The sequence below is a fragment of the Pelobates fuscus genome, chromosome 11 (assembly GCF_036172605.1).
Source record: "Pelobates fuscus isolate aPelFus1 chromosome 11, aPelFus1.pri, whole genome shotgun sequence".
NCBI classification, from domain to species: domain Eukaryota; kingdom Metazoa; phylum Chordata; class Amphibia; order Anura; family Pelobatidae; genus Pelobates; species Pelobates fuscus.
In genome coordinates this window covers 30703798-30717232 of record NC_086327.1, presented here as the reverse complement: position 1 = coordinate 30717232, position 13435 = coordinate 30703798, and the positions used below count along the sequence as shown (strand labels likewise).

Sequence of the window (13435 nt, the reverse complement as noted above, 5' to 3'; positions counted from 1 at the left end):
CTAAAAGTAAAAAATGTACGCGTATAGAATGTTTCTGTAAGATGCCTGAGCACACATGTGCATATCCGAGGCATCATGGGACGGGGGAGACGCGGCAACACAGAAGTACAACAGAGGTAAGTTCTTTAGTTACTTCTACTGCGTTATTCACCCCAGGGTCAAAATATAAGAAACTGTCACTTCTCTGGAGGTTTCCTCTTTAAAGGGCAACTCCTAGGATCACAGCCACTAAAACACACTACAGTAGTTATGGTGCCAGCCCTCCCCCCCCAATAAAAGTAGTCATACCATTTGCTGACACTTTGATTTCCTACCTGGGATATAATGAGCACTTACTCCACTAAGAGGCAGAACTCCAGCTGATTACTAGTAGCCAACAAGCTTAGAAATGAACTACTGACCATAGCTCAGAGCAAATCATTAGCAAACCATCTGACCACTTACGGTTTAAGGGGGGTGTGGGGAGGGGGGGGTGCCAGGGCTGTTCTGACACCATAGCTACAAAAGCAACACTGCTTGGAGTGTTTCTTTAAAGACTGCATAGGGGTAATATACTTAGCATCTACAAAGCCCACTTTACACTGATGAACTTAATATTCTATGTGCTTTATTGACTAATTGTGGTGAATTACAATATTTAAAGGACAACTGTCTTCAAATATTCATTTCTTTTAAAAAGTTAATTACATTTAACAAAACTTAAAATGCTTTTTTTCAAATTTTGTAGATCTATTTATTTATTTATTTGAGAAAATTTCACTTTTTATCTGCCATGTTTAGCCAGAGACTACTGTTTGTTGTTACCCGGCCCACTGCTGCCTAACTAAACATACCTGCTGCTGGGATTGCTTTAAGGGAGGCAACTTTGGCTAAGCAGCAGTTGTTCAGATAACCAACATTGCTGCTTAGCCAGATAAAAAAGTTACAGTTTCTCAAAAATAAAGAACAATCAATATATATCATTAAAAAAATCATTATGTTTAATTAACTGTAATACAATTAAAAAAATGAGAATTGAAAATTTCATAAATGGTTGTCCTTTAATTTAAATAGCTAAACTGCATTTCTAGTTTGTAGTGGAGATTCAGATTATATCCAAATCAGCCTTTTTTGCCTAAACTTGCAATTTATTTATTTTAATTTACTATATATACACTCCCCCATCTCCCAGATGTACCTAGTTGTAAATCTCAAATATATATATTTTACTAAAAAGTATCCTATTTCTCACACCAATATATATGCAAAGATATATAAATATCTTTTATCACTTTGTTTTCTGGTTTTACAGGAATGTTGCAATTATTATTTTTTTACAATTTTGTACAAGGGTATGAAAATACAAAATTAAAATGTCAGTTTAATGTCAAGCAAAAGCAATTTGCGCATGGAGGCTTTATAGTAACCATCACACTGAAAACATTAGTTGCATTTTTAGAAAATTCAAAGCAGAAACCAAAAATCCCAACATTTCTATACACTATCACGTGGAAGACTTGTTTTATTTTTATTTTATTATAGATATTTTCTTTTATATGTGTAACATGACATTTCCGCTTTCGTAATGGAAATAAAAAAATGGTGAAATAGTAATTGTTAAAATTCTTAGCCCTTGAGACAGGATATTGGGCTATTTGAGGGGAGGAGAGTAGAACATTCTTATAGCTACATAAAAATATTCAAATCCCTGACATCTTAACAACTGGAGGGTTGTAAAATGTGAATCTTCCATTCTCCCAGTCAGAGAAGGCTAAATAAATGAGTGAGGTTATACATTTATCTTGAAGAATTAAATGACACAGCAGCTTGTGGCTAACATATATGCAATTGTTAGCCCCAGGGGATGATGTTAAAGTGAATTTGTTTTTTGTTTTTTTATTTCATCCGAAGCTTAAAACAATCTATAGGAACGTTACAAAATTGTTTTGCACCTTAGTAACATACTGTCAATTATTTTCTATGTCCTAAACTTAAGACATAATCTGAGTCAGATGTAAATAACTGTAAATAATTTAATTTATATTATAATTTTTTTCCCCGAAAAAAATAGACTTTTTTTATTGAGGTTGAAAACCTATGAGAAGATGCCACAAATAAGTCTTAAATTTAGTTTTTCATTTAAAATAATGTAGTATACTTAAGACTTTTTTTTTACAGCTAACACTGGTTCCATCAGCTTTGGTAGCTTGTCAAGATTCAAAAATCCATTCATTTCCTGTGTAAAGAACCTTGACATGCAAATTGCTTCTGCAGCCACAATGAAGCGTCATGGCTTTTTTTCCTGCCGTTGTAAGAGAGATACTTTAAGAAGTTAACGGAATGCAGAAAAATTGAATTTGATTGCAATTTCCTGTGAGTGTTCTAGTATCAAGCACTTTGTAAGGTTAAGCACAAGGTGGAACCAATCTTTGGCTACTGGAGTTTGTTAACTCTTAACAATGCTGTCCCTTTGTATTTCTTAATCGTGTTTTTTATTCTTTTGCTGATGTTACACATCTGATGATGGTGCACGAATGGAAACCTTAACCCCCTTTAGGACAGATGACGGAAATATTCCGTCATGATTCCATGTTATTCCAGAAGTTGTGTCCTTAAGGAGTTAAATCAGATTAAAGTCTCAAAAGACCATATGCGGAAACATTCCCCTGACTAGTATCAAAACAGCATTGGTGAACAAGAAAATTAATCTAGGGTGTTTTTAAAATGATGGGTGCAAATGCATTTCTGAATAGTTCTAAAGAGTTCTTCGTCCCAACTCTACCTTGTTCCAATAATTGTATATCTGGAAATAACTAATGCATATAGAAACCAAAGAGGAGTACACACAATATAATAAAATGTAAGGCTATAAATTTCTTTGCCAGAAGATGTTCTCTGATATTTTGTTCTTCTGGAACACTTCCCAGGGACTGTGCCTAGAGAATGAGCATGATGACCACACTTCAAAGAAAAATGATTGAGTGCAGAGTAAATTAAACTATGATAATGTTGTGTCTGAGTTTACAGGAACCTGGGGTTCTCAGTCACAACAGCACAGTGGTCATTCGGCTTTGGCTGAAGAGAGGAGAGAGTGCAGTCCATACTACAAGTATAAAAATGACCTTCAAAGCTGTTACAGAACACGAACTGCAATTTGCACAAGCTGTACTCAATGTTCATGCCCGCAGCTTTCTGGAAACATGTGCTTTATGGTTCTTGGCGTCAAACCATATGTCTTTATATCCAATTCCATGTGGGCAACAACACCTTGACTCAATGGTCAAATCTAACTAGAAAAAATATCCTTTAATGTAATCCCCATTTCTGTAGCAGTAATTACTGAATTACTATGCCTCAAAACCATTGCTCTTATGATCGAACCTATCTGAGACCCCTGATAATCTGTCTCAATACCCAGCAAAGAATAAATCCCAACACTAATGTAAATGTAAAAATATGCTGAATCTTATAATTTAGCAGACCTATTGCTACAGACATCTGTGAACAGGCTGCAAGGCATCCTATGGAAAAATAATGCTTCTTAAACCAGGGTCATATTATTAAACCCCTAGAGTAACAGTTTAGACATATAATGCCACTCCCCCTGTGATGTGCAACCAGTGTCTTCTAATCTGTTGGCAGTCAACCAGACATATCATCCACAGATGCCTATAGGAAGATAGAACTTGCAGTACACCAGCAGATTAGGACACCTATGTTGTTCTGCAATGCAGTAATCAAATGCAATTTCACCCACAGACAGTGAAGGGATGACAATGATGTTGATGATGATCACTAAAAATCCAATATTCATTTTTGGTCACATATTTAACTATGATGTGAATATTTCCTTTCTGAGCTTGCACTCATCCCATCATCATTCAACTGGCAGCTTGCCTCACATATATCTCTGTTTTGTTGACCCTTCTCCCCAAAATAGCTGCATTTCATTCATTTCATTTGGCACATCTTCTCCCCACCAGCGCATTTTACTTTTTAATGTTTATTATTGTCTATGACATTACTACATTCTATGTAGACTGTATCTATGGAGAAATGCATGGTGAAAAGGGAGCACTTTACCATTAAAGTTAATTCTTTTTGCTCCAATGCCTCCAGCTACTGACTTGTTGATGACTCCAGAAAGAACCCCTCATTGCCCATTGCCCAAAAACTGTAAGAAGCAGCTGGTGAATCAATCATTTCATGAAAATCCTGTGCAGTTTTGTTAAATATATATATGTGAATATACATATATCTATATATCTATATAGATATAGATATATTTAAAATCTATATAGTTTTTTATGATTTTCCATTTTTTAATGTTTTTTTTTTCTTTTTGCCTCATAGTACATTCAAATATGCCTGCCTTGGGAATCTGGAAATGGATGGATGCAAAGATGTACGAATTAATCAAATTACTTTTCAAATCACCTCTCCAAGAAGAATTTCAGAGCACGGTCAATGTTCATTCGATGACCAACCCTGGTCACTCCCAGATCAATGTAATCCTCCTTGGTTAATGAAGGTAAGTGGCTACCATCAATTTCATTGTCTAGGAAATGTTCTCGGTGCTCCCCAAGGTTTAAGTAGTCCAACCAATCAGCCACATCATATTTTGTCCAAAAGTGAAGAGGTTTAGAGGCAAAGGGCTTCTCTGTAGGTGGTAGGATGAAGTGTGTAGGGGATAATGACCGACTGCCTGTTTGGAAGCTGGGAAAAGAGTCACCTCCTGCTGTTGGAGAACCTCTTAGGTCAAAGACCCCCGTGTAGACAGGGGCTGAAGGCAGGATAGGGAGGGATGAAGGACGCGGAGTTGGGCTTATTTTGTGCTCCGTTGGCAAAGCTGAAGGACTTGGTGCTCGTCGAAGAGTCGGTCGGATGTCAAAATCCACACTTTTAGGGTGCTTTGGAACAGACTGGGGAGACTTGGGCCAGTTATGAAACAAGCTGCTCACAGGTTTTGAAGAAATCAAGGAAGCTGCCGTATCATCAACTATCCTAAAAAAGAAGACCAAAACTGGTGAATCTAAATTTACAGCAAGCAGCCCCCATCCCCTTCTCGAACAGCAAACCAGGTATCTTTTTTTTTTTTTAATTCATGGCTTTTGTGGAATGTACAGACCTTGAACTAGATTCATTGGAATATAGAAAGTATCTCATTAAGGTGTGCATCTGGATTAATTTAAAGGGACTCTCCTGTGCCAGGAAAACAAACCGTTTTCCTGGCACTGCTGGTCCCCTCTCCCTCGCACCTCCCATCCCAGGTTGCTAAGGGGGTTAAAACCCCTTCAGTAACATACCTGTATCCAGCGGATCTTGGCGCTGGGTCAGGCTCCACCAACTCTCCTCCCCCACCGACGTCAGCCGGCGGGGGAGACCTAATGTGCATGCGCGGCAATTGCCGCACGCGCGCATTACACCGCCCCATAGGAAAGCATTATTCAATGCTATCCTATGGGGATTCCGGAAATGCTGGAGGTCCTCATGCATTGCGTGAGGATGTCCAGCATCTCTTAAAGCTCATGTGCATGCGCGGCAATTGCCGCACGCGCGCATTACACCGCCCCATAGGAAAGCATTATTCAATGCTATCCTATGGGGATTCCGGAAATGCTGGAGGACCTCATGCATTGCGTGAGGATGTCCAGCATCTCTTAAAGCTCCTCTAGTTGTCTCATAGACAGACACTAGAGGAGAACTTAACCCTGTTAGGCAATTAGTGTAGTTTGTGAAAAACTGTACTAATTACACTTGCAGGGTTAAGGGTAGTTGAAGTTGGCACCCAGACCACTCCAATGGGCAGGAGTGGTGTGGGTGTCTGGAGTGTCCCTTTAAATATATATATTTTTTAAACCATCTTGATGATCATTTCTATTTATAAAACAAGATAAAACTTGATAAAATAGTTGAACTATTTTTTTTAACATGGATTTTACCAACTGAACACTTATAACATACATACAAAAAATAAAAGTTAAACGATTTGATCTAGTTATAAACATCAAAATAATCATGAGCTATTTCAAACTGGTAGATTAGGGCAGGTAAAAATATTTTTTTATTTAATTAAAACATTCAGTTAAATGGGAAGATACAAAATCTTATCACCAAAGGCAGCAACAAAACAAAAGTATTTATTTATAAAATAGTGAACTGTATCTGCAGTGGTCATGTTGTTTTTAGGTTGATCACAAATGTGGTCTCATGTGAAGTCTGTTCGAAAAAAGTGAATGAGTGCTGGCTTAGTAATGGCTCAAGCCTTTCTTATGTTTAATGTATGCATTTTAAATTATCTGATATATAAGAATAAAATGATTACAATGATGTTGATAGTAATTGCAACCTTTCATTCTTGGTAGATGACAGCTCTCTGCAACAACCAGGGTGGTTTATTGACTTAACTGTCAGTGTGGAGAATACACAGGTATTTAAATTATTTAAATTTTGGACTATAATTAATGCATTTACCCGTAACTTTCAAAAATAAGTCAAATCTTAACTGAACAAAAGAAATCTCCAACTTAGCTTAAACTTTTCTCCATTTGACCTCTTTGAACTACATTTACAAAAGGTACATTTGTATATCTGGACATGCCTATTTATTTAGTAGCAGCTTACATCAGGGCTTGACAAATTTGTTTCGAATCTAGGAGCCAGCTAAATAAGTTAGTAGCCAGTAATTTTCAACGAGAAAATGCAATACTTAAAGGGACACTATGGTCACCAGAACCACTACAGCTTGATGTAGTTGTTCTGGTGTCTATAGCCTGTCCCTGCAGGCATTTTGTGTAAACACAATTTACATTGCTGCTTAGTAACACCTCTAGTGACAGTCACTCAGACGGTCACTAGAGAGTCCTGGGTCACTGCTGCACCATGTGCAGCACCCAGGTTCAGTATCTCCAAGCTCTGCATGGAGGTGCTGAATGTTCCTCGTAGAGATTCATTAATTTAATGCATCTCTATGAAGAGATACGGATTGGTACATTTGCTGCGCATGCACAAAATCCTCCCAATGCTTTCCTAAGGGAAAGCATTGGCTTAGCTCAGATCATAAAGATTGATCATCTCAGCCATGGGGAAACTGGCACGGTGGGAGAAAATGGGGGGAAAAGGTGAGTAAAACCGATCGGAGGGGGCAGGTACCTAAACGAGCACACACACTGACAGGCTCACATACATACTCAGGCTGACAATAGGCTTGCACACACAAACTCCTGACAGGCGCGCAGGCACACACACACACACACACTGACAGGCTCACACACACACACACTCTGACAGCTTCACACACACACACACTCACTCTGACAGCTTTTCACACACACACACACACACACTCTGACAGGCTCTCTCTCTCACACACACACACTCTGACAGGCTCTTTTTCTCTCACACACACACACACTGACAGGCTCTTTCTCACACATACACACACACACACAGGCTCTTTCTCACACACACTCTGACAGGCTCTTTCTCACACACACACACACACACACACACTGACAGGCTCTTTCTCACACACTCTGACAGGCTCTTTCTCACACACACACACACACTCTGACAGGCTCTTTCTCACACACACTCTGACAGGCTCTTTCTCACACACACTCTGACAGGCTCTTTCTCACACACATATTTTTGTGTTAATTGAAACCCACTCAGCCTCCCTACCTTTGGGAGAGCTGAGTGGGTCTTCCCTGGGGTCCAGTGGGGCTGCACTCTTCCTGTGTGCGACGGAGCAGTCCTCTGCCTCTAGCTCCTCTTTGCTCCCTCGTGCTCTGTAATGATGCCAGGGCTGGAATGACGTTGCATTACGGCTCCTGGCATCATTACACAGCACGAGGGAGCAGAGAGCAGCTGCAGGCAGAGGACTGCTCTGTCGCACGCCACCCACAATGCACCCGTGGGCAGCCACCTCCTCCATGCTCCTCAGGGCGGCCGCCCACCTCCATGCTCCCATGGGCGGCCACCCACCCACCTCCATGCTCCCACAGGCGGCCGCCCGTCCCACCTCCATGCTTGCCCGCCCACCTCCCACGGCAGCCTGAAATATCTGGCACATATGAGCAACCAATCCAATGCATTACCATAGGGAAGCATTGTGAGGCTAATGTGCATGCGCGACAAATCTGCGCTAATCAGCATTTCCTGATAGAATCTAAACCTGCAAAACCACAGGCTGCATGCTCCCGAACCACTACATTATGCTGTAGTGATTCTGGTGACTGTAGTGAGGGATACTATATTTCTATGCAAGTTCTATCTATCTTGAGATATGTTTTCCTGGTTGTCAAAAAACATAGGGTGTGTGTGTGTGTGTTTCAGTAAAACATATTATATATTATTAAATACCTCAGAACAGGCAGCAAAACAGATGATACACCTATACTCTATCAAAATAATATTGGCTCAATTAAAAATTTAGTCCAGATAAAATTATACAATTACCTGTGCCTCTGCAGAGATGTTGGTCTTTCTGATGTAAACGACACTGCTGACTCTGGGGGCCTAGACCACGACACACCACTGATATGCTGGAGTTTTGAGCTCAGCTCAGTGATCATGTTGGCTTTTACTGAAGAGGCAGGTGAGGTTTTTTCCTGGGAGTAATCTTCCCAAGGAAGAGTGGGAGATTTCCGATGAGCTTCCTTGGCTGCCTCTGATGTTGCACTGAATGATGGCCCTTGGGATGGTGTCAGAGTAAAGACGTTTTCTGTACAAGGAGCTATGGAAATGGTGGTGCTTGTGGCAGTAATGGGATCCCTGAGTAATCCAGGGGCTCTACTTGGAAATGTCCGGGATCTAATCTTATTTTGGTGGACAGCCTTATCAGCACCAAATGCTTGCCCATCCAGATAAGTTATGTAGGTGTCCAGAAGTTCTGTTCCTTCTGTTGATAGGCCGGACATGCTGGACAATGTAGAGACACTGCTGATCGTCTCCAGGTGGTGATCACTGCTGCTTCGACTGTCAATCTCCTCAATTCCAGAATCAGTCACAGTCTCTATTGTGTCTGAAGCTGGAATTTGGATTGATGAAACAACAGATGAAAAATTTACATGAGGTTCTTTAAGTTCTGGTGTCCCCTGGGTTAAGTTCGCTACTTCACTGTCATAAGAAGTGAGACTAGAGGTTGTAGAGTCTAAAGCAGGAGTGTTATTAGCATCAGGAGGTGGTGGGGGCACAGGAGGTGGGAGGGTGGATGATCCACCTGTTGCACCTGGAGGAGATTCAGGTTTGTCAAAACTGTTTGAAAACTCTAAGGGTGGAGGAAGGGGCTCAGTAAAAAGAAAGTCATCATCAACATCAATAGAAGGTGCTGGGGGAGGCAGGACTAACAAAGGGAGACCATTCTCTTTGGAATTTGATTCATTTGATTCAGGATTTGTGCTAGATAATGGAGGATGATTTACCACTGTGTTTGCTAATGGGCGTTCATTTTTTTTTTCTTTAACTAAGGAGACTTTGCTGTGCTCATCCTCATCTTTATGAGTGGAGTTCTCCATAAATCGTACATGCAGCTCTATTTTCTCTGTACCTTCTGTCCTTTTCTCCCAAACCTTCCCTTGTTCAACCCCTTGGAGTAGCAAGAGAGCAGGAGATCGGTGACCAGAGCTTTCATCTGATTTCCTCTCACTTGAAGACACCATGCAGGGTTTGTAATCCAACTCTTTTTTTTTTGCCAATCCTGAATCCCAAAGTCGATGTGGCGAGCCACAACGTGATTCAAGAGGTGACTTTTGTTGCTCCGGAAACCTTGGGGACGATGGACGAGATCTTCTTTCTTCTATTTCATTTCTAGTATGCTGCTGTGACTCTTTTAAGGCTCTTTCTCTGGCTGCCAAAGCAAGACCAAGAGGAGAGTTTGGATCAAGAATTTTACCAGTCAAAGGATGTATGAGTGGAGTGCCTACTCCTCCACCAGAACTTACACCAGACATTGTCACTGGATTGGAACATGATTGTAACTGCGGTATAAAAGTGGAACACACAGTGCTAAAAGCGCTAGTGGTACTAGGACCATATGCCTTGTTAGATTTGGCCTGATAAGCGTACCCAGTAGTAATGTCTCTATTTACAGGGACTCCAAAATTGGCTGGTACATTAAGGTGCATGTAGGGTTCACTAGAAAACATGCCCTCATCAATAGATTTGGAATGCTTTAATCGTGGGGCAGGGGTGGGCTCAGTATCTTCATCTGTAGAAAGAAAGAGAGCTGACTTTCTACGAGCTTCATTAAACCATTCACGGTCCCGCCGTGCTGCACCAACAATGGCTGCTCCAAACTGACTTGTAAAATCAATATTATCACGTAGTTGTAAAGACGGGATTGGATCTGGCTGACTTTCAGCCTCCATGCTGCTTCCTTGGCTACTTCTTCCACTGCTGCTAGTAGACGGTGCTTTGATGATGATAGTGGGGATAGGAATTGAGCTCTTCTCATGGGATTTTGATGACTGCTGTGATGGGTGATGAGACTGGTACTGCTGCTGTTGCTGTTGCTGTTTTTGCTCTTGTTGCTCATTTTCTATTTTAACCTGTTTTACAAGCTGGCCTTTGCGACGGCCTACCTTTGCTGGGACATACATTGCAGTACTGGCTGATCTGGAAGGAAGATTAAAGTAACGCATATCTTGTGCCTGCGACCTCCAACTTCTCATGTTTGCCTGCGAAGAGATACCCATACGTATCTGTTCATCTGCTCCCTGTTCAGAGTCTTGATGATAGAGTTGCATTTTTTCTCGTCTCTGTGGAGCCTCCATAATTTGCTGATCAAAGAGTCCACTTTCCTGTCGCATTGTAGGTGAGAAGAGTTTTGACTCACCACTCTGATTAAAGTTAGATCTCATAACTGGACTGACCCTGGCTGAGGGCGAGGGAGCAGTGTTGTATGGAGGGTCTGGTGGAGAAGTCGTAGGAGGGGGAGGAATATCTTCTGAACTTGGCACGGACAGGCTACGGTTGAACTTCATGGGAGGTGCAGACAAGAATGGCTTTTCATCATCACCTGTTCCTTTAACAAATGAAAAAAAAAATGTCTTAGTATGATTTTAGCTATCCTCAATAGGTACTAACATTTTGAAAAATGCAAGAAAGATGTATATTTAATCTGATGATAACATTTCAACAAACATGTGAGTTCAATGCCATAAACATTTGAAATTATGAGGAAGAAACCGCTAGAGATGAGAGACACTATAGGCCCCAAAATATCATTAGCTACTGCAGAAGTTTTGTGTGTGTATAGATCAAGCCCCTGGAGTCTCACTACTCAATTCTCTGCCATTTGTAGTTAAAACACTTTGTTTATGCAGCCCTAGGCACACCTTCATGCATGTGACTCACACAGTCTTCCTAAACACTTCCTGTAAAGAAAGATCTAATGTTTAAATTATCTTTATTGCAACTTCTGTTTAATTCAGAATTTCTTATCTTGAGCAGGTGATGAAACACTTCTAAAGTAAGTTAACATCTGATTAAAAATGAAACCATTTTTTTTTCATGCAGGCTGTATGAGTTACAGCCAGGGGAGAGGCGGCCAGTGTTGCATAAACAGAAACAAAATTGAGCAGTGAGACCTCAGGGCATAACACCACTTCATTAAGCTAAAGTTGTATCAGTGCCTATAGTGTTCCTTTAAGAATTCAAAAGGAGTACAATAACCATAGATGAAAGCAGAAATTACCCCAAACAATCTTACCAATGGACTTCTGGCGCATTATCATGGCCTGGGATGGTGAAGAGGCCAGGTAGGAAGACCTCTCATACACGGACTGTGAACTCGGAACTCTATGCTGCCCAAAACTTGGCTAAAGAAATCAAAAACAGTGGTAACTAGTGATATAAGATAAAAGGAGAATTAACCTAAGCAGTGCTGTTAAGTGAACGTGATAAATGTGTGTAGTCTTTTATTAAGTTAATTACTGTCATTTAATTTCATACCATTAAATAAAACATTTAAAAATCACCCTATACCCTGTGTAAACATTTTTTTTTTTTCCCATGAGATGATTTATTTTAAATTTATGTTACCGATTTGGCAAATGCCATCAGAATCTAGTTCGGTCTAGGCAAAGCGGCAAAGTCAGGGAAGACATTGCAAAAGAAGCAGATACATTTAAACATTGCTTAATTTCTCCTTTTTTTGGATGTTTTTTTCTATGAGGGTCAGGTGCAAAGGACATAACTTATAATAATTGACAGGGATCTAAAATGGAGGCGCCTGTTACAGGATAAAGACGGGTGGATTTCTACATTGCATTTTATTTTTTTTATTACACCTTGCAAGCACATAGGTGTTAAAAATAGGGGATAATCAAACATATTACAAATCCTGGAAAGTGATGTGTTTATATTCTCTAAATGTATTAGTTGTGCATTTCTCTGTGCTTATACCTCCTGCATCATAGATTGCCGTAGGGCTTGTAGTTCTTGGTGTTCAGAGCTAATTCCAGACAAGAAAAATCACATCACTGCCAGTTTCAGTGATGTACAATTAGTCTAGATATACATATGTAGGCGCCAATACCAGCAGCTCTCCAAAATACAGGAAATATAAGGAGAAAAACAAAAATAACAATCAAGTTAAAAAAAATACAATTTTACAGAGATGACCTGGACATTAAGGCCTCCATTTAAAAATGTTATGTTTTTCTCTAATTAAGGGCTTGATTTACTATATTTTGGATAAGCTTATCAAATGATTTAAGATTTTTGTATAAACTTTAAAAAAAAAAATTAAAGTATTACAATACCAAAAATGTATATATATTTTCTAACACATTAAATGATTTGGAAAGTTTATCCCAAAATATTAAATAAAGGCCTTAATTAGAGAAAAAAACATTAGTCCACTTTAACTCCCATGTCACCTAATGGTATATTTGGTGTACCCTATATGTGTTCCCTTCAGACACTGAAATGGTTTTAACACAATATTCGAAACCCTGGGTCGAATAAATACTAAAACGCAATGCTTTCCTAACACAGCCTTTACATTTATGAATTGGGTTTACAAGTTAAATCAATATCGCCTCAATTCAATTAAGAACATTAAAGTAATTCTTTTGCTAGCTATTTTGAGCAGTATTTTAACTAAAATGTGGCTTCATTAATTAATTCATCCATTAAGAAAGTACTTAAGTCATGTTATAATAAGCATACTTATTCATTATATGACATATTGATAAAATAATGAATCTGGCTTGCAATGAAATCCGAGTGTACCATTAACATTTGTTGCCTCAATCACCACTTCTCTGTATAATTCTTTGCTTCATGTCCAGCAAGGTCCAGTCCTTCACTCGTCATTCCAAATTACAAAACGGATATAATAGATATCCTAAATATAGTTCCATCGCAATAGCAATAATCTAACAGAAAGCATAAACCTCCCTAACACGTTGTAATCTGCAAAATATCTGACTATTTTGGTTTTTACCAA

At 39.6% G+C, this 13435-nt stretch overlaps 1 protein-coding gene across 1 annotated transcript in view; it reads right to left on the bottom strand.

Annotated features, from left to right (window-relative positions):
- Positions 1-13435, bottom strand: part of SHANK1 (SH3 and multiple ankyrin repeat domains 1) — a 317095-nt gene that overhangs the window by 40684 nt on the left and 262976 nt on the right. The window contains exons 21-23 of the mRNA XM_063435485.1: positions 11693-11801; positions 8440-11005; positions 4417-4983 (exon numbers count right to left, since the gene is read on the bottom strand). Of these exons, the coding sequence (XP_063291555.1) occupies positions 4417-4983; positions 8440-11005; positions 11693-11801 (3242 nt within the window). The remainder of the gene's footprint in view (positions 1-4416; positions 4984-8439; positions 11006-11692; positions 11802-13435) is intronic.